At 38.4% G+C, this 21,831-nt stretch overlaps 1 protein-coding gene across 7 annotated transcripts in view; it reads right to left on the bottom strand.

Moving 5' to 3' along the window:
• Window positions 1–21,831, bottom strand: part of AKAP6 (A-kinase anchoring protein 6) — a 568,763-nt gene that overhangs the window by 355,222 nt on the left and 191,710 nt on the right. For 4 of the 7 annotated variants that reach the window (XM_072838209.1, XM_072838213.1, XM_072838216.1 and 1 more), the window contains one exon: window positions 7,941–8,298. In XM_072838209.1, the coding sequence (XP_072694310.1) occupies window positions 7,941–8,264 (324 nt within the window). In that variant the 5' untranslated portion in view covers window positions 8,265–8,298. Of the gene's footprint in view, window positions 1–7,940; window positions 8,299–12,855; window positions 13,383–21,831 lie in introns of those variants that run through there. The other 3 variants (XM_072838211.1, XM_072838215.1, XM_072838210.1) reach the window with 2 other exon arrangements.

Below are 21,831 nucleotides of genomic sequence, written 5' to 3'. Positions count from 1 at the left end.
CAGAAGCTACCAAAGTTAATTTTCCCATGTTTTAACCATGAATATTCACATGCATAAAAAATGTGCTAGATCTGAAACTTTTAGATCATCTCCCAAAATCGTTTTGAAAATATATTAACGATTCAACAATCAAAAAGTATTTAGTTAGCACACAGCCAGGTTTCTAGCATTAGATGTGGGAGTAGGAAAGGGGAGTATTTTAGTCAATGACTGAGATAGATTTTTCCACATAATTGGGTGTCCTGAATATCTAAAACTAGCCTTTCAAACATTAAGCATTCTTTTTATTTCGTCCATCTTTATTGGTCAATGATATCAAATATCATTTCATAATGTAGGCACTAATTGTAGAAAATCTTTTTCACAGATAAGCACCAAACTGTAGCCACACTCTCAAAACACTTGACCATGAGCATCTAGTTTCCCTGAGAAAATACGCTCCAAGGAATTCACATCAACCAAAAAAGATTCCAGCTACAAATCTGGGTGTTGGGAAAATAAAAACAAATTGACATCTTTATATCTATTAATAGAAAACTTAGCTTTCAGAGGATCCCTGGGTGGCTCGGCGATTTAGCACCTGCCTTCAGCCCAGGGCATGATCCTGGGGTCCCGGGATCGAGTCCCACATCGGGCTCCCTGCATGGAGCCTGCTTCTGCCTCTGCCTGTGTCTCTGCTTCTCTCTTTGTGTCTCTCATGAATGAATAAATAAAATCTTTGAAAAAAAAAAAAAAGAAAAGAAAGAAAAGAAAAGAAAACTCAGCTTTATTTTCCAGTTTCCTGAGGTTTGGAATATGCTTTTAGTGTTGCCAATTTAATGAGCATTTCATGTGAGTTCTGTTCCCAAATAAGTACAAAAAACAATGGTGTTGGAAAAATTAGCACCAGGTTACATTTACTTGCATGATATGTTCCAAAATTAAAGTATATATCAAAGACATTGAGAAAAGTTGACAGAAAAAAAAAAAAAAGAAAGAAAAGTTGACAGAGGTCTAAAGCAGTAACTATCAAACTGTCCTGGCTTTGACTCAGTAAAAGACATAGGTTTACACCATGACTCAATATATAGATATAAAATATATATATATATATATATATATATATATATATATATATATATATAATATGTATATAACTAACCAAGTTTCACAAAATCATATTTATCCTTACTTCAAGTAATTCTATTTCACTGTTTTAACTCTGTAATTCATTAAATTGATTCCACAACACACTAATGAATTGAGACCTACTTCTTGGAAATTGGCAGTCTAAATGGCAAAAGAAAAAAATATCTACGCTTCCCCCAAAACAAAGCTATTTGGTCTTCAATCTCAAATTGATGCTTACTTAACTTTAACTTAAGATGTGTTAGAAATCAGAAATTGCCCAAAAATGGTAAAATTGAATGTTTTAGGCTTTAACACTTGATAATATTAACATTAATACCAGAATCCACTAAGCTCCAAACTGCCGATGTCAGAATTTTAGTTTCTTTCAGAGTCCCCTTTAGCAAGAGATTTTGAGACTCCTAGGGCGTGTTTTAGATGGCCCAAGAATCGACCCTGGCTATTGCTCACGGCCATAGCCAGAGGAGCCTACACTGCGCAGCTGCCACTTTGCTATCCCTCTGCCACCTCAAGAAGAGCTCAGCTAGTTATACTCCAGCAGGGGAAGAAAGACAACACTCTCCCCTCTACCCCTGCTGCACAAGTGGAAGGGAAGGACTCTAGGTAGAGCATCAGCAGAGACACAAGTCCTCCAAGTCACACCCACAAGCTCCTTGCTTCACTGGGTCCCCACGCTGCCTGGCTGGCTGCTCAGGATGGGTTCCAGGACCAGAAACACACTTTACCACAAACTACCATTGCCCTCCTCATAGTCCCTTCTGCACTGAGACAGACTCCTTGCCCCATGATGAGGGTGAATTCTCTCCCAAGAGCTCTGTCATCCCAGGACTTCCAACACTTTCCATCCATCAGGCCCATCTGTTATGCCAACCTCAGCTATAGAGAGGACTCAAGCCTTTTTTCCAGCAAGACTTCCAGACCCCATGTGAGTCCCTGGGTATCTGGATCCACTCCAGATGTCAGGCACATCTCAGTCTGGATACAATCCAGTCAGAACATCTTGTAACCAGAGTCTCTGTTTAATGTTCTAACTTTGAGAATCAGGCCCAAATCGAAGAAACAGACACAAACGTCATCTGAAGGTGGCTCGGAGTACAATTTATCTACAGTGTTACTTGGGGAGCTGATTCCAGCTAAGTCACATCAAAACTTCTATTTGTCATGCAGCCATATAATTTAGTTTATGCTAGCTAGTCTAAGCCTTGCCTCTTCCCTGTCATGTTGCCAGGAATACAAATAATATTCTATCTAAGAAGACTGTTAATCAGGAAGCAGAGGTGCTGAATTTGCCTAGTTAGCATCCAAATACATTCATCCAGATGAGAGTCTCAGTTAAAGCCAAAATCTTGTAAGGTTCTCAGTCTGGTTTTCGTACATAGTGCAGCCTCTGAATCCAAAAGAGGAGAGAGAGAGTTTCTAAAAATAGTTCAGCTGGCTTCCCATGGTTCTTACTAAAGAATATCTGGAAACAAAGAAGTAAAATATGTGGATTACATTTTTAGCATAAAAAATGGGAAAACTACATAGTATATTATATCGTTTCCGTATTTTAATCTTAACGTTAAATGTTTTTATTCACTCTCTAGAACAATCACTTCCCTATCACCAACTTGGGAACTTTATAATAGTGCTTTGTAATTCATCCTGGGGGTTACAATAAAACTTCCCCTAAGAACTTGGAAATAAGGTTGGTAAGTATAGTCTCTGATGAATACACTTTAAGATCAACCTAATGACCAGAAGATAAGCAAAATTACCTTTAAAGAAAAGGAGTAACTTTGGGTCTAAAAGACCTGAGCATATGCTTTTTGGCCAAAATCATTACCAAAGAAGGCAGTCAGACAGAAAAGTCTGGAGGAGGAGGAGGAGGACCAGGCACAGCCACTTACAGAAAGAAGCCACCTAGGCTCTCCTGTGCAGACTCTCTTTGGCAAGATCTCCAAGATTTCTGAGCTGTTCAGAATCTCCCTGATGAGAAAATAACAGCCCAAATGTACTTGGGCCTTGATTCATCCACTGCCTCTGTCCTAATTCACTCCCCATCAAGCAGCCTTCTTTATGTGACTTCCAGTATAAGCCTATCTATGGGCAGAGAAGGTATTGACCATACAGACTTGGACTCCACTACTTAGCCCCTGTCAAGTGCCTGGTTCTTGTCCTAGGCAAAAGGGATAGAGCAGAGAATTAGACATTTGAGGTCAATGGAGCTAACACAAACAAGCAAACAAATAAATAATTGTAGCTAGTGATAAGAACCATTGCTAAATAAGTAAATAAATAAGCTGAATAATGGACTAGATAATTGCTGGGGAAGGGGATGGGTGTTTCAAGAACAGGGGTCAGGAATAGCTTCTTTGAGAAAGTGCCATTTAATATAATTAATGTTAAAATGTGCCTATTACCTAAAGGAATCTATAGATTCAATACAATCCTTATCAAAATAGTGTTTTTTATAGAACTAGAACAAATAATCCTAAAATTTGGATGGAACCACAGAAGATCCCAAATAGCCAAATATATCTTGAGAAAGAAGAATATAGTTGGTGGTATCACAGTGCCAGACTTCAGGACATACCACAAAGCTATGGGAATCAAAACAGTATGGTTCTGGCACAAAAACAGACAAATAGGTCAATATAACATACTAGAGAGTCCAGAAATATACCCAGGCTTATATGGTCAATTAGTCTACAACTAAGAAGACAAGATTATGCAGTGGGGAAAAGACAGTCTCTTCAATAAACGATGTTGGGAAAAGTGGATGCAAAAGGATAAAACTGGACCACTTTCTTATACCATACAAAAAATAAACTCAAAATGCATTAATGACCTAAATGGGGACCTGAAACCATAAAACTTCTAAAAAGAAACATAGGCAGTAATCTCTGCACATCAGTCTTAGCAACATATTTATGGATATGTCTCCTCAGACATGGAAAACAAAAGCAAAATTAAAGTATTTGGAGTATACCAAAATAAAAAGCTTTAGCACAGCAAAGGAAACCATCAATAAAACAAAAAAGCAACCTATTGAACAGGAGAAGTTATTTATAAATGATTTATCTGATAAGGGGTTAATATCCAAAATAAATAAAGAACATATACAACTAAATACAAATAATAATAATCTAATTATATATATATGTATATATATATACCTCCCTATGTTGATGCAGCATTATTTACAATAGCCAAGATACAGAAGCAATCCAAGTACCCATCCATAGATGAATGGATAAAGGACATGTGGTATATATACACAATGGAATATGACTCAGCCATAAAAAAGAATGAAATCTTGCAGTTTGTGACAACGTGAATGGACCTAGAAGACACTATGCTAAGTGAAATAAGTCAGACAAAGAAAGACAAATACCGTATAATTTCATTTACATGTTGGATCTAAAAAACAAAATAAACAAGCAAACAAAACCAGAGGCTGAGCCTCTCGTGAGTATTCTCCAAAAGCACTTTTGAACTGATTTTTTAAGTTAGACGTCCACGCGATGATAGAGAAGACCATGATGACAAGACATAAATCGAACAATATGAAAGGGAGTGTGAGGCAAAAGTCAAGTTAAGTGAGGGTAACTCCTTTTTTGTGTGCTTGCCCTTTACCAAACAGAACAGGCCTCACCATTCCAACTCCTGCCCAACTCTCTCCTAGGCTTGCACCTCCAGATGTTAGAACTTAACTACCCCTCTGCCTGACTGCTTGATGAGGATCCAGACTCTGCCAGGCAAAGACAGAGGAAGAAAATTTTTAGGCAGAGGGAACAAGAAAAGCCCTGAGGCAAACTAGCCTAACATCCCTTTGGAACTTCCAATGTGTCTGGAGCTTTTATGAACAAGAAGAAAATAACAAGAGATGTGGCCAGAGAACCAAACCAGGTGCAGAGCCACAGGAAGAGATTTGGGTTTATTATGGCCAATAGGAAGCAAGGGAGTAACATGACCTGATTTACATTTTTAAAAGATTCCATTGGCTACTGTGTGGAGAATAAACTGCAGGGTGGTAGAGGAAGCTCTAAAAGTAACCCAGGCAAGCAGTCTTGTGGCCTGTCTAGGGTGACAGCAGCAGTGTTAGGGAGAAGTTAATGGCTTTAGGTCACATTTTGGAGATGGAGCCATAGGACTTCTGGATAGACATATGTGTGGAATGGGGAGTCATACTTGGGGTTGGCAAAGTGTGGTGCCTTCCACTGAAATTAAAAAGATATGGGGGTCAGAGGGATTAAGAGCTTTTCAGTGGACATATCTGGTTTGAGATGCTCACTTAAAGACACATTAGAGATGTCAGGTAGATAGGTGGGGTTCCTGGGAGAACATTAGGATAGATATATAAATTTAGAAATCATCTGTGTCTTGATGGTCCTTAAAGGGATCCCTGTGATGGTTATTTTTCATGGTAAATTAATAAACTGAGTTATTCACCAAGGTAGTAGTTGCCAAAGTGAGATGCCCCATAGCAGATGGCTGGCTTTGCCCAGGCTGGGCCTGCTCCTCTGTTTTGCCACACCCCTTAATTGAGAGCAGCTTCTGTAAGGTTGTTTCCTTGTGTTTTCACATATAAAACATTATGCCCAAGTTCCCCCTTTGTTCTGTGGATCAACGTGGAAATCTAAGAAACTGAAATGTATTTAAAAATTGTTTAAATGCCTGAAGGTGCTTGATGAAATAAAGAAATATTATGCTAAAAAGAGGGAAATTTAACAAAGCAGATAAGGAGACCAAAACTAAATCCTTGTGGAGATTAAGCTTCAGTTCACTGACCAGAGTTCGTTGACTTTGGGCTCAATGTGGAAGGGCTCTTCTATTACAAAATATCTGAGAACATAATAGAAAATGTTTGGTTAAGTTTCTTGATGAAAGAAGTTGCAAAAAAAGTAATGATAGAATCCCTAAAATCAAATGAACATAAAACAATTTCAATTCATCCCTTAACAGTCACTGATTAACTACTGCGTGATTACTTTGTTGAATTCCTACCCTTCTGAGGCTCCTCTTTCAGCAGAGGAGACAGCAGACCTTACTGTGGAGCAGAGCAGGATGGAGGCAGGTGTGAGATGCCTTTGGACTAAGATGAGAAGGTGACAGACAGTTCCAAGGAGAAAAAGACAAGCAAATCACCCTAGAGGTGATTACTCAAACACTAACCATAACCCTGGTTGATCATATAAAAACTTTACATTCCTGTCTGAAATTTAAATTTGCATGTATTACTGATGTAATTAAATGAAGTTAACAGACACGGTAATGTTTTTAGAAGCCCTCTGCAGCATTTTTAGTGGGGTCTTCTCAAGATATTTCCATTTCTACCCCCCACCCCTGCCATTCTCTTTACTCTTTTACCATTTTCTCCGTGTAAATCTGAAGATTTGGGGGAGCAACAGTTAACTTTCCTTACAACTGCAAACCCTGCATTTACTTATGGGAGCCACATGTAAGTGCAACATAAGGGGAACAAAGGAGGGGGGTGGGTGGAGCCTCTGACTTGCATTTCACTCCTGCCTCTAGGAGTGGGAGAGCTGCTCCTTTGATTAAAGGAACCCTATTTCAAGGACTGAGACACATTATTCTTTGTTGCCACAGTGGGGAAACAGGCTGGCTTGCATTGAAGTTGGTTCCTAGTCATGTCTCTATAACCTTTTTGCACTTTTTCCTTCTCAAGATCCCGTGGAAAGAAGACCACTCAGGCCCGTTCCACCTGGGAGAAGCCCAGCCATTCTGGTTTTTAAAAATTTTCTCTCTCTCCCCACGTAACTCTTTCTTTCCCTCTCTTGGACAATCTCTCAAATGCGGCAGCTGGGCTCAGGATCTGCTAAATCAGCCCAAGAAGGCTGAGTAGGCTGTGCTCTAGGCTTTGGGGCACATGTCCTGTTGTTACCTTAACTGTCCATCTCTTCTCAACTAATGGCTGCAGACTATAAACCATTTAAGTGTTAAGATCCAAGAATCTGTTTGGTCTTTGGTTTCAGATAGTTTAGAATGAATGAGCTTAGGTAAAAGAATTTTCCTTAGGATCACATCTAACTAGAAATTTACATCAGAGTTTGGGGCCAATGCCCTGATTGTAAATCTGCCTTGCTTTGCTGGTCATTAACCTGAGTGCGTGTTTGCCTTGGGGACCTGGAAGAGAGAAGTGGCTATGACAGGACAAGATTCACTGTACCTTGGTGTCCCTAGGCCAAAATCTCTATTAGCAGTAGCGTTCTTTACTAGAACCTCCATTTCATTAATAATAAAGTCAGCTTTTCAAGGGCTCTAGAAGCCACAGATTTTTTTTTTTTTTTTTACATCTGAACTTTGAATGAGTTGTTATAAAAGCACCCTTGTTCCACATGGTGCATTGTACCTGGATGAAAGGACTCATTTTAAAAGAACATCGCCCATTCCCATCATGCCAGAATCTATTCTATGCTACAAAGGCATCATCAACTGTAACAGAAGGTAATAATCATATACTATACTCACAATCACAGCTCAGTATGATGTTTTACCTGTGAGAGTCTTTTTACAAAACCTCTTTATAATATTTTTATTTCATAACTAATTTCTATGACACTATACCAAAATGCCCTTCTCTTTCCTCACTTCTCCACATTATATCCTAAGATCAGTTTGATTCTAGATAATCAATCCATGAAGTAAAATCAGGAAAGAATGAAATCTGCCCCTGCGGATCAAACCTGCTATTCTGTTTTTCTTCCTGGTTGTTTCCTCATTACAAGGTACAGAGCTCAGGCTCCAGGTGCTATAACCTTTCTCAGACTTCTGTCTAGAATGGACCTAAGTCCAGAGACCTTCCTTACCTTTAGTTGAACTAGGTGCACATCCACATGCTTGCTGTCTGAGTCCTGCTGGACTGAATAGGTTAGGTCCCGGACCCTCTCTGAGGTCATCCGGAGCCAGGTCTCAATTTCAGGTAAGTGGAGGACAATCTTCCAGTCAGCCCCTGTGTGCAATGGGGGTGGCTTTTCATACTGCTGGTCAGAATCCATATCCTTCATTGCCTCTTCTCCCTCACCCTCCTCCACAGTGGGCGTCAAGTTGATGGCCATGGGTGAAGCATCAGTAGCCATGGGATCCAGGTCCTGTGACCTCAGCGGGGAAAGTGTCACGCTCATGGTTAACATTGAGAAGTCTAAACCTTACTTCTTTCCAAAACAGCTGAAAGGCAAGAGGAAAGAAGAAAGCAGGAAAGAGTCAGACAAGATTGCCAAATAAAGAAATGATACTTCACAGAAGAAACAGGATTTCTAAATTAAGCCAGATTTCTAAATTAAGAAACCAAAGCCCATGGCAAAAACAGAAGGAGGTGTTGTGAGTTTCTATGTAGTAGCCCCAAGACCCAGCATATAATAGGAACACGAACCACGTGGTACTGCCTACCCCAGCATCCACTCTCTCCTCACTCTTTACTAATAAGATCCTGATTTTCAGCTGTGCATATTTCTGCCAAGAATTTAAAACTACATTTCCTATCTCCACGGCAGCTAGGTATGGCCATGTGACTAAGTTCTGACCAATGAGATGTAAGTGGAATTGTACAGAATGTTTGGGAGAGCTGTGTAAAGGGAGCTGATTTAATTAAGTAAGGAGAGGCCTTCTTTCTGCCCCTCTGTGTTTCCCCCTTCTTCTAGCCTGTAATGTGGACTTTACAGCTAGAGTTCCAGTTGTTTTCTCAGACCAGGAGATGCTTTTGGGTATGCCAGTAGAAGATGGTAGAGCAGGGTGGTCAGAACATGAATCCCACATGATAACAAGGAGCTACTGTATCAGTCCTAGACTGTTGTCCTGAACTTCTTTTACTGAGAAAAAAACTATCTGGTTTTAGGCACCAGCATTTAGGGCTTTTCTACTACAAGCACCTAAGCATCATTTTGGCTATTACAACCAATACATTCAATCTATGGGCTAAGCAGAGGGGAAACATGTTCTAATTAACAGAACACCATGCTGAATTCAAGAGAGGTTGCTCCTTTCTATGATATGTTAGATAAATAGACATCATGTAGTAGTAATTCCAAACCCATACTTTGCCAGAAAGTATAAATCATGGATTAGAATATACAGTATATTTAATTAATATTATTAATATTAATAACTATCAACTTAAATTACATTAATATTTGGTTATGTTGAAATTTTTAGGGGCCTCTGGAATCTCAAGAGTAATAATTTGGTCTTAAACACATAATATTAAAATGTTAATTAAGGGGTGCCTGGGTAGGGTAGCTCAGTGGGTTAAGGAAGGGGCTGCCTTCAGTTCAGGTCATGATCCCTCAGCAACCTGCTCAGTGGGGTGTCTGCTTCTCCTTTTCCTTCTGCCCCTCCCCCACTTGTGCTCTTTCTCTCTCTCACTCTCTTTCTCTCAAATAAGTAAATAAAATCTTTTTTAAAAATTACAAATAAAATAAAATGTTAATTAAATATGTTTAAAATAACACAAGTATAAGGGCGCCTGGGTGACTCAGTTAGTTAAGCATATGCCTTCTGCTCAGGTCATGATCTCAGTGTCCTGGGATTGAGTCCAACATGGGACTTCCTGCTAAGCAGGGAGCCTGCTTCTCCCTCTCCCCCATGCTTGTGCTCTCTGTTGTTATCTCTGTCTCTCCCTCAAATAAATGAAATCTTTTTAAAAATGAAAATAAGTGTAAGTCATGATAAAGTTGATAAGCTTAAGAATAAGCTTATTTGGGATGCCTGGGTGGCTCAGCAGCTGAGCATCTGCCTTTGACTCAGGTCGTGATCCAGGAGTCCTGGAATCAAGTCCCACATCAGGCTCCCTGCATGGAGCCTGCTTCTTCCTCTGCCTGTGTCTCTGCCTCTCTCTCTGCATCTCTCATGAATGAATAAATAAAATCTTAAAAAAAAAAAAAAAAAGAATAAGCTCATTTACTAATGTAATGATCTAAGCTACATAATTACTTTTTATATTAGACCCAGTCTCATATAAAATAACAACTTTTAGGGTCTTGTTCTTTAAACATTTTACATAGACATTATTTTTAGTTTCAAGAGCAGGTTCTTCTACCAAAGGTAATGGGTTTCTTTTATTAGACTTTTTCTGGTTCTACGCATTCTGGCTCCTTTCCCCAAAGATTAAAGGTGGCTAACCAAAATGTGAAATTAAATGTGATTGTCAGAAAATAGCCTGTATTTCTTTAGATTCTTAATATTCACTAACAACACCAAAATTATTTTATGTACAAAAATAGAGGTGGAAGGAAGCTCCCAGTTTTACCAGGAACATGTAACTTTCCATACAGAAATGGGCACAGAGAATTAAAAGACTTACTGAATTGGCAAAAGACTTAAGAATAAATTATTATTATGACATATTATTTTAGAAGCCTTCCAATACTGCAGTGTACATTTAATTTTTAAATGAAATGATTAGCAGGTTTATGGATGAATTTTTGAAAGCAAAGTCTTTTGCAAAAATAAAGTATTATGTTATAAAGTAGGTTTATCACTTTGGTACCTGACTTAGAGAACAGTTTTAGGCTTCAATTCAACAGCTTTCTCAATTTGATTGCAAGAGGGAGGAATCCATACCCCACATTTTTAACCATCCTTGCATACATTTTTTAAAAATAATACTAGACTTGCCTATTTAAAAAAAAAACAAAAAAACAAACAATTAAGAGATATCAAAACTCCAGGAGTGATAAAACTCCAGGAAGAGTGACCTACCATACTACTTATTCACACCCCGGGCTCAGATAGGCTCTGGTTCTGATTTCCCAGAGCACTTTTAAATTTTTAATCACTGCCCTCTGGGGGATCTATTTAGAATCACAATCCCAGAGAAGGAATGTGATACACAAAAGTAAAGGTTTCCAATGGAAGGTCACAGAACTGGTGAATAATGAAGAAGACACTGGTGTCACAGTGGCTACCTCTTCTAAGAAACCAGATTCACCCAAATTAGAAAACTAAATACCAGGGTAGTGGACAATGAATGGTTTCAGCCACACCCACAATACCCACTCAGATACCTGACCCCAGATCCCTCCCCAGCACCCTGCACAACTGAACAATGATGCTCCATCATTGTGTTTTCTCTGAAACTTCTAAATCAACACAGGACCTTCGCTGGAATATACATCCTACTGTAAACTAAAGAACACACTAAAAAACTGGCTCAAAGCAATTTTTGTCCCACCATACACCATTTCCATATATACCATCAGGCTGTGCACAAAGCAGACACAATACAGTTTTGTGTGGGGCAAGTGGCTCCAGATTTCTGAGTATCAGTTTCTCCATATGTAAAATGACGAAACTGGACTAGATGATGAGTGAGATCCCATCTGACCATAAGGATCTGTGATTACCTAGAGTTATTTATCCAGAGACTTCAAAGCCATTGGAAGCATCCCGCCTATACTGAGAACTGTGTAGACATTGAGTGCTGGCCCTCCGTTTTACCAAAGTACATAAACAGTATTAATAGATTTGTCCTACTTAATGGAACGAAATAAAGTATTACCATGCAAATGCCTTTTGTAAACCACTATTTACACATTATATGTTGCTAATTCCTCCCAGAGAAACAAACACAGCAGATTCTCTCCCCTTAGGGTTTGAAATTAAAGACAAGAGAGATGTTGAGGTTATGTATGTAGAGGACACACAGAAGAAAATAAAAACATTAAACAAAAATGTAGCTAGTGTTCATCACACATGAGTAAGGAAAACTTACATTCAAGCTGCAGAGGAAAATTTTTCTGCATGTATAAAATTTCAACCTGGATGTGATGTTTCCATATTTAACTGATGAAACTATAAACAAGAGAATTTACATATCTCAGAGAAGTAAAGCAAAGTAGTGCTCTACTCAAGTTTTATTTCAATTTCTATTTTCCCTCATACACCTTTGCCACTGGGAAAAAAATATCTTATGTGTCATAATAGCATAGCAAGCCTGGGAAGAGGCATAAAATTGGTTAATTATCCATTTTCATGGAAAGTAATTACTATAAACATTTTATTTCCAATTCTGATAATTCACTTAATGTATCACCCATGGATAACCAATCTCTAGTTTTGATTATCACAAAATTACATCTGATGTCAAAGATAAACTTAGAACTTAAAGGAAAACTGCTTCACATTTTAGAGACCTATAGTAACAATCTTTGTGTATATTTTCCTGCCCCTATCATGACTACTCCCGTTTGCTTTCCCACCAAATTAATTGCTCCATTTGAATGCAAATATAGGAAATTTGACACAAGTCTATTATATATTCTTCTAAATGCTATAAGTTTTGCATTCTTCTTTATAAGGCGTCTTGTGAAAAGATTCCTTTCCAGCCACAGAGCAATTTTCTTTTACAGCCAGCAGACAAGTTCCGATGATGCAAATGAAAGCAATGACCCCAATGTGTACAGGTGCCCACCCACTTACTCGGGATCCAAAAGTATGCGATAGAAGTAATCAACCAGCTTTTTGGAAACCAGTGTCCTCCCCTCCCCCCTCCCCCATCAAATGCTTATCTGTGGCCACCTTTCTAGCATTAGAGATAATACCACCTTTATCCCAGCTGCTGTTAAAAATAACATAAATCAAATCCTTTCCTTTCCACAAATCCAAAGAAGATTCAACATTTAAAGTACAAAACCCTGCAAGCAGTAAAGATTTTAAAGTTTTGTTTTTTTTTTTAATTTGTGGGAGCGCTTTTCTATTTATCATTCTATAGAAACAGAAGAAACATACCATGAATTGCTTACTAACAAGGATTGGTTCTGCTATCTTCCTGATGGTCCACAAGTCTTTAGTTGAAACCTGACTTTAGCAGAAGGTATTTGGCTTGAATAAGACAGATTTAAATCAGAGAGTGTTCTTCTACCAAGCTAGGAGACCAAAAAAAAAAAAAAAAATGCAACTACACAGCCATCAAAGCTGCCCACCTCTTTCTCTCTTCTCTTGTAATTTTTCTCTCTTAAATAAAAGAATAGAAAAGCCAGAAATCTGCCAAATGTACTCACTGTAAATGCTTTGTCCCTAAAGTTCCTTCAGGATTAAGCGTCTGGCTCCTCCTTTTCCACCCCCCTTGGGTTCTCTTCCTGTGGCCAAATAAGATAAAAGCTGGTGTCAGGGCTGCTCCATGCCTGCAGGGCACTGTGAGTCTGTGGAGCACAGACTTCATATGCCCTTTGTAGCCTAAATCTCTTCCGAAGAGAAGGCTACTCCACTGTCCCTATTTGGAAGCTAATGTATAAGCTCCAGGCCTGTGCAGTTATAGTTAGGTCTTTTGCAAACAAGCCGTGATAAGTGCACAGAGAAAGAGGAGACAGTTGCCAAAACAAGGATCACTATGGAAAAGATTGTCTGGGTAGACAGAGCACATCCAGTCACAGTTCAAAAGAACTGTGTATTTTAAAAACTGAGCAATCCTAAAGCAGAAGAAATTAATAAATTTATAAATAAATAGGACTACATTAATATAACCAGCTGACAAGGCCAATCTGAAGGAAATAGGTTCAAGTCCCCTCTCTTTTCTTAGGAAGAAACTGTTCTTTCCAAGTAAGAACATCATCATGTGTATAGTTTGAGAGGCAGTTTACTATCTATGAAATAAACCCCAAACCCAAATACTTCCTCTCAATCTTTCTGTGCTCTGCTTACTCCCTAAAAAAAACAAGAGACCAAAGCACAATTCTAGCCAAATTAACAGATCTGCTTGCTACACAGCACATGTTACAAAACTGAGATAGAGAAAATGTTAGGAATCACTAACATGTCCTTTTTCCCTCCATCTTCATTTCATTTTTTTTATATTCTCATAATCATTCTCCACATAACTTATTCATAAAGACAATGAATTTTGAAAGGAGAAAAAAGGTTGACTGGAATGTTTTCATTTGTGTCTAAGATTAGTTCTCATGGTTTGATTGCATTAAGGAAAAAATAAACAAAGTTAAGAGGTGTACCCTGAATCTGATGCCAACATTCTAGAAGCAGGCTCTGTGAAAAAAACCACAAAAACAAGTTTAATAAATCGCTGAATTAAATCTCACAGCCTACCTAGATGGTTGAGGCTCCAATTCATCCTCTGGTTTTAAATCTTGCTGCCTGTGTATCTCCCTGGCCTCTTGTGAGGTCAGATGTTGGGAAGCTTTAAATGGCTCTAAGCTCTTAAAGAGGGGAGCCCAAGAGTTCCTAACAAGTGTTAAGTTAGATTTTTACTTGGGGAGAAAATAGAGAGTGGTTTTTGTAAGATGCCCCTAAGGAAGTTTCCACAATCATTGTCTCCTCTTTCTCCTCAGCTCTCTCCTTCTGGCTCCAAGTCGTCCAGCATTCACCTGGAGTAAAAAGGTTTAGTGAGATCACTGCCATAACCCCAGATTAGTCTCACTTTCTAATCTTCCTGCTACGACACAGCCTGCAAGCAGATATCCATGAATAGGACTTCAAGTGAAAGGGAGGAGAGGGAGGGCCGACATCTAAATAGTGGAGCTCTGACAGATTTCTGCAATTAAAAAGGTTTCCTTGGTGTTATCACTGATGTTTCCTCTCTTTTTTCCCCTTTAATATGTCCTTTGTGAATGGCTGTGTCCCCAGGCAGATGGTTGATTATACCCTGTTAATCCCACAAAGACCTCTCCCAGTCTCCCTTCAATCACCACTAACTCCCTCACCCAGAGCATAGGGTCTTCCGACAGCCATAACACACTTCATCCATCATCTTCCATCCTGGGCTTCTCTTCCTTACCCTCACCCCACCCCCACCCCCAGATTATTCAAATTCTTCTCCTGTGGCATGGAATCTCAGATTGACTGGCCTAGTCATCATACCTTCTGGGTTTTCTTTTCCCCACCACAGCAGTTGGTTCCTGTCACTCAGATCATTTGGCTGCATCAACTAGTTAGCTGCAAATGGTGCTCATGGTCATGAGAGTGTGGACCTGGATTCAATGATGAGTGTTCATATTTCTTATTCCCATCCCAAGTTGCTAATAATCATCTTTAAGCATTAGGCAGCTACCTTTCTGTTGTTCAAGAAAACAGCTTGAGAAGAAATGGATTCTAAAACTCTAATACATAATCTATGCAATCGTTGCTCTTGCCAATGCTATTAACACAAAGAAAACAAGATTCATTTCAAATCAACTGACATTATTGAGAATCAATTTTATATAAGATATTATGTGTATATATGACTCAACATATTTGCCCTCAAGGAAATTATAATAGAGACAATTTCCTTCCCTCCACTGCCCCCCCCCCCACACACACACACTGATACCTATTACACAAGCAGGATGTGAGCCACAAAAGCCCCGCGAGGCTCCAGTGGATTGGGGTCAACTGGAGGAAAAATAAGGAGGAATGTTTTCTGGTAAGGTAACATTGAGATAGGCTTGTAAAAACAGGTATGATTTAGATGAGCAAGGATAGAAAGGAAGTGGGGAAAGAATCAAAGCCTGGGGGAACATCTCAACACCAAGAAGTTGGGAAAATCAGCAAATAATTCGGCACTGAGGGGAAATGGGAACTTGATGGCGAACAGGAACAGATAAGGCTATAAGATAAGTTGGGGATTTAAGAATGCTAAGAAGGTCATTCCATACCAAGGAGTTTGGACTGAATCCCACATGGAGCAGAAACTCTAAAAAGATTGTAAAAGAAGAGAAATTGGATTGCAGTTGTATTCTAAAATGGAAATCAATGCATGTTCTCTTACTTACCAAGAAAATGAAATGAGAAATTAGCATTATGAGAGGATCAACATCAACATCCTCTTTTCCAAGTAGATTTCATTAATATAAAGCATAACCTTAAAAACCTCTTTCTAGTCCAAAAAAAAAAAAAAAAAAGGAGAAAGGGAGAGAGACAGGGAGCCTACAAATCTGACTTTTAGATCAGAGTGATAAAAGGAGTTCTGTGCACTGTCCTTCCTACTCCATTAAATATAAAAGAATTCTCCATTTTTAGTTCTCCATTAAACCTAGTATCATAGATTTAAAATGGAAAATTTTTTAGGGATTATTTAATGCAATATTGTTACTTTGCTTTCTGTTCTAAAATTATTTTTAAATTAATTAAAAACTAATATATATTAATTCAAACATTGTAAAAATAGATAACATTGAAGTTATAAGGTTCTCTTCTATTCCTATATTTTAATCCTCAGTCAATAAGTAATAAGAGGCTACTTATCTTTTGTGACTTCTTTATGTAAAGTAGAAAGGAAATGAGCCCTAAACCCTATTTCTCTAAAGATTCCGAAGCCTAAATTAATTGGTCTGTTTTAATGCACCAATATACAATTGTTTTCCAACTCAGTGTTTATTTACCTGGTGCTAATAGGTATTCTAGAAGAAGTTGCTACTGACAAACAAAATGAGAGTGCTGGGTGACTTTTGAGTAGAGATAGCATACTGAATATATGAATCTAATTTTGCTTTCTCTAGAAATCCCACTAATAAAACTGCAGAGGATTTTTTCTTTTTTTAATCTAAACACTCAAGAATGGGAGGAAAAAGTTTTGGAAACTGAAAATTAGATGAACAAGTGATAAATACCTCAGCTGACTCAAGAAAGCTAAATCCAGGGGTGCCTGGGGGGCTCAAGTGAGTTAAGTGTCTGCCTTTAGCTCAGGTCTTGATCTCAGGGTCTTGAAATGGAGCCCCATGTCAGGCTCCCTGCTCAGCAGGGAGTCTGCTTCTCCTCCTCCTCCTCCCCACTTTGCTCCTCTTCCTCTCCCTTTGCCCTTGCTCCTCCCCCTCCCCTGCTTCTGTTCCCTCTCTCTCTCAAATGAATAAATAACATCTTCTAAAAGAAGAAAGAAAGAAAGAAAGAAAGAAAGAAAGAAAGAAAGAAAGCAAGCTAAATCCTAAACCAGCAGAGCAGAGAACAAAGAATCAACCTAATTTTACTTCAGAATCTTTAAGCATTTTAGAATTGATAGAATCAGGTACCTCTAGAAATGGAGATGGAAGAGTGTAGAGCCAAGAATTAACTTTACAAAAAGAAAAATCTGACCTTTGTCCTGATTCCTAGGAGATAACCTCTATATCTTTGAATTTCCCAAATGTCAGGAGTATTTTTGTTATTTATTGTGGGCCTCTCAGACCACACCTGACGGTTTATTCTAACAAGGTGACTCAAGATGAGGCTAGCCAGACAGAAAAATCAACCATGTAATTAGAGGGCTTGGACTTTGGGCAACCACCAGGGCAATCATTTAATCAATCATACAAGAAATGAAGCCCCAGGAAAAACTACAGACATTGAAGCTCAAGCAAACTTCCCAAGTTAGCAATATTCCATGATTACTGTCACATATCAATGACAGAAGGGCAATATATCCCTACGGATGTGAATACTTTGTGGTTGGAATCTTCTCAGTCCCAGATTCCACCCTATATGTTTCCTCCTTTGGCTGGTTCTGATTTGCATTCTGTTACTATAATAAAACTATAATCACAAGTATAATGCTTTCCTGAGTTCTGTGAGTTGATAGATCAAATTAGCAAATCCAAAGGAGTCTATAAGGACCTTCAAATTTATAATCATCTGGTTTGAAGTGAGGATACACTGAGGACCCTTGAATTTGCGCTGGTATCAGAAGCTTTGGGCATACTTGGCAGCCTTGGAGGACTGTGCCCTTAACCTTGAGTTTGGCCTAACTCTGTCTGGTAAAGGGGCAATAACACATTGAGACTAACTCTGATTGAACAATGTTTAAAAATAAGTTAGAACTCTAAATCTTTCCTTACTCTGTGTTGCTGGGTGGTTGCTCCTACCCCCAATTCTGGCAGAAGACTGTATTCTCCAAAAAGGATCAATTAAAAGGTCTCTGGACTTGGGGACAGTGATCAGTTGAAGACAGAAGTACCTTGAAAATGGTGGACTGAGTTAATATACCAATCTGCATGCTGATCTCTCCCTTCCTGCCAGTCTCTCCCAACTTGATTCTCCAAAGCCTTTACTCTCCAGTCAAGAGATGAGAGATCCCCTCTCCAGGAGATCTGATCAGTCCAAGAAGACAAGATAATAAAACTAGCACATCCAGATCACCCTACAGTGACATTCACAGTCAATAGGCCTGTCCAAATATGCAGAGCATTCATTCAGCATTCTGGTCTCCTACTCCTAAATATGATCAGGCACTCAAGGATTTTTAGCACAGATTTAGAGAAAGCCTTAATATGGATAATAGGCCCAAAGTAAGCAACAAAAAAACCTCAACCTGGAGGAAACAGGTTATGCAGGGAGAAGATGACTTAACTGAAAGAGAAAGATTATCAGAGATAAGATACTGTAACCATAAAACAAGAATAGAATGTTATTTTTAAAAGAAATATTTTTGGAACAAAAAAGAACTTTGGAAAAATAAAAACATGACAGCATAAAGGGAAATCTCAATATAATGGCTGAAAATAAAGTTGAGAAAATCTCACACAAAGTAAAGCAAAAAGATAAATAGAAATTAGGAAAGAAAAGGTAAGACAATTAGTAACCAATCTAGGAGACCCAACATTTGGAGAACAGGAGTTCCAGAATGCAAAAAGAAAGAGAAAGGATAAAATCATCAATGAAATCTTTTAAGAAACAGAAAGACAAGAGTTTCTAGATTAAAAAGACCCACCAAGTATATGCAAATAGACAAACACTTTATTTGGAATCTCAGAATATTAGGGAAAATGAAATCTGGGTTAGAGATAGAGGCATATACAAGGAATCATAAATAATACTGCCTTGGATTTCTCAACAGCAACTCTAATATTGTGACTTATAATAAGAAATATATTTTGATCTATGCCCTCATTTCTGGCAGAGAGCTCCTAACACTTGGAATTTCCTAAGCACAAAGCAAGGGGAACATCTTTTGTTATAGCAGTTGGTCTTTTGTCCTTCGTTCCCAAAATAGTACCAGAGCCATAAAGGTGAAAAGAGTGTCCTGCTATTCAACAACTCCCTTTCAAATTTATGTTAATGAGGGGACTTTTGGAAAGCCTTTAAGGATGAGGCTGCTTGCCAGAGGAACCAATCTTGATTAAAGGGTTAGAACTTTCAGTCCCACCCCTGAATCAGGGGAAAGAAGATAAGGGCTGGAAGTTGAGTCAATCACCAATGATCAGTAATTTAATCAATCATTTCTAAGTAATGAAGCCTCCATAAAAACCCAAAAGGATGAGGTTCAGAGGGCCTACACAGATTGGTGAACAAAAACACATCCACAGAGATAGAAGCTCTTGTGCTTAGGACCTTGCCCTATGTATCTCTTTATCTGCTGTCATTCGTATTGTTTAATATCTTTTGTATTAAACTGGTAATCTAGTAAGTAAACTGTTTTCCTGCATTCTGTGACTGGGTATAGAAAATTAAGAAAACCTGAAAAGGAGCTGGCAGGAACCTGAGAAGGGGGTTGAATTATAGCCAGTCAGATACACTGGTAACAACCTGGACTTGCACTTGGCATCTGAAGTGGGTGGAAGGAGACAGTTTTGTGGAATTGATCCCTTAACCTGTAGGATCTGACACTATCTTCAGGTAGATAATGTCAGGATTGAGTTAAATTATAGGATAGCCAGTTGTTAGCACAAGTTCTTAGTGTGGTAAAAACCACCACCACACATTTAGCGATCATAAATGCCAGTAGTGGAGTACTGAAAATAGAGGAGACACACAAGAGTGTGTTGTTCCATAGCAACAACATTGGAAGCTAGAAGACAATTGTTTTCCTTAAGAAGGAAAAAGAATTATAGCATATAGAGGTAAGACCTAAAGACTAAAGACTCTTGATCTGAGTCACCTTGGGTGTAGAGCCTACTTTAAAAAAAAAAAAAAAGTTAAGAATTATAGCATAGACTTGTGTACCAAAAATAGCATAGCATAGACTTGTGTACCAAAAATATGCATTGATAAACAGTCCAATTGTGAGGATAGAATAAAGATATTTTTAGATATTTAAGCTCACAAAAAGCACACTTTTTGTGTGCTCTCACATACTCTTCTCAAAAGATATCAGTGTCTCTAGATACTCTATCAAAACAAAGGAAACCCAGAAAGAGGAAGTCGTGGGAAACAGAAAACAGAAACCACTCCATGGTTGATGAAGAAGGGAAATCTCAAGATGGCAGCTGTGTACCAAACAAGGAAGGAAAACAGTCCAGAATGGGACAGGTTAGAAGACTTTCAGAAAGACTGCTCAAACAAGTGACATTGAGAGAAAACATGATGTAAATGAACATACATAGCTACAAGAGATTTACTCAACTAGTAGAGAACTAAGGGTTGAATTAGAGATAAACACATAAAAAACTAAATGAATAATAATTACAAACTCCAGAAAAACATTTAAAAGTGTATAAAAATAGAACAAGAATCATATTGCTCTATGCCAGGTTAGCTAAAAATCACATTTATATAATCTTAATAATACAAACACTAAATGTTGATATAATCCAAATCACAATATAATTTTACAGGAAGAATGAGAGGGTGGGAATTGTAAGAGTGCACACACATATTCACATGCACACTTGTAAGAGAGTGATAGATGGGATGGGGGGCAAGCTAAATAAATTCTCATCTATCACAATGAGAAATCAACAATGATGAGAGAAAAAAAATACATTTTCATGGAACCTTGAAAAATCCTGAATATCTAAAGCAATCTTAAGAAAGAATAACAAAGCTGAAGGTATCACACTCTCAAATTTCAAAATATATTATAGAGCTGTAGTAATCAAAACAGCATGGTTCTGGCACAGAAAGAGACACATAGATCAATGGCACAGATCAGAGAGAGTCCAGAAATAAACCCACACTTTTATGGTCAATTAATCTACAACTAAGGAGGCAAGAATATACAACGGGGAAAACACTGTCTCTTCAACAGATGGTGTTGGGAAACCTGGATAACTACATACAAAACAATGAAACTGGACCACTTAATTTTGTGGAGGCCGAGAAAAATTAAGGCCATCCCACCTAAAGTTTAGCATTAGCACAAGTACAGCCATCTTAGGCCCCTGTGAGTAAGAGCTGAACTTTATGGGAAAAACTGCAGAATGTCCTCAATGTCCTTGGCAGGGAATCCCATATCAAAGACAACAGAGCTCAGAATTGCTCTGGGCAGAGAATCCCATATCAGAAAGACAACAGAGCCCACCCCGTGGTAGAAATTCCCATATTAGAATGAGAACAGAGCTCAATACCCCTGAAAGCCCCATATCAGAATGTAAACAGAACTTGAGAAATTCCTCCACCCCTTCTGAAAAATCCCCTAGACCAGCCTATAAAAAACCCAGCTGTAACCCACTTCAAGGTCCAAGTCCCTGCTCTGCTGTGTAGGGCGGGTATACTTAGACCCAAGCTCAAGCTTGTAAATAAACTCTCCAGCGCTTGCATCGGTGTCGGCTCCTTGGTAGTTTCTCGGATTCGCAATCTTGGGCACAACAATTTAACCATACACAAAAATAAACTCAAAATGGATTAAAGACCTAAATGTGAGACCTAAAACCATACAAATTCTAGGAGAAAATATAGGCAGTAATTTCTTTGACATCAGCCATAGAAACATTTTTCTAGATATGTCTTCTCTGGCAAGGAAAACAAAAAACTAAAATACTACTGGGACCACCACACTGAAATAAAAAGGTTTTATATATCAAAGGAAATCATCAAACAAAAAGGTGACCTAATGAATGAGAGACTATATCTGCAAATGATAATCTG

Source organism: Canis lupus, chromosome 9, assembly GCF_048164855.1.
Source record: "Canis lupus baileyi chromosome 9, mCanLup2.hap1, whole genome shotgun sequence".
Classification (NCBI taxonomy): Eukaryota; Metazoa; Chordata; class Mammalia; order Carnivora; family Canidae; genus Canis; species Canis lupus.
This window is presented reverse-complemented; position numbering and strand designations above follow the sequence as displayed.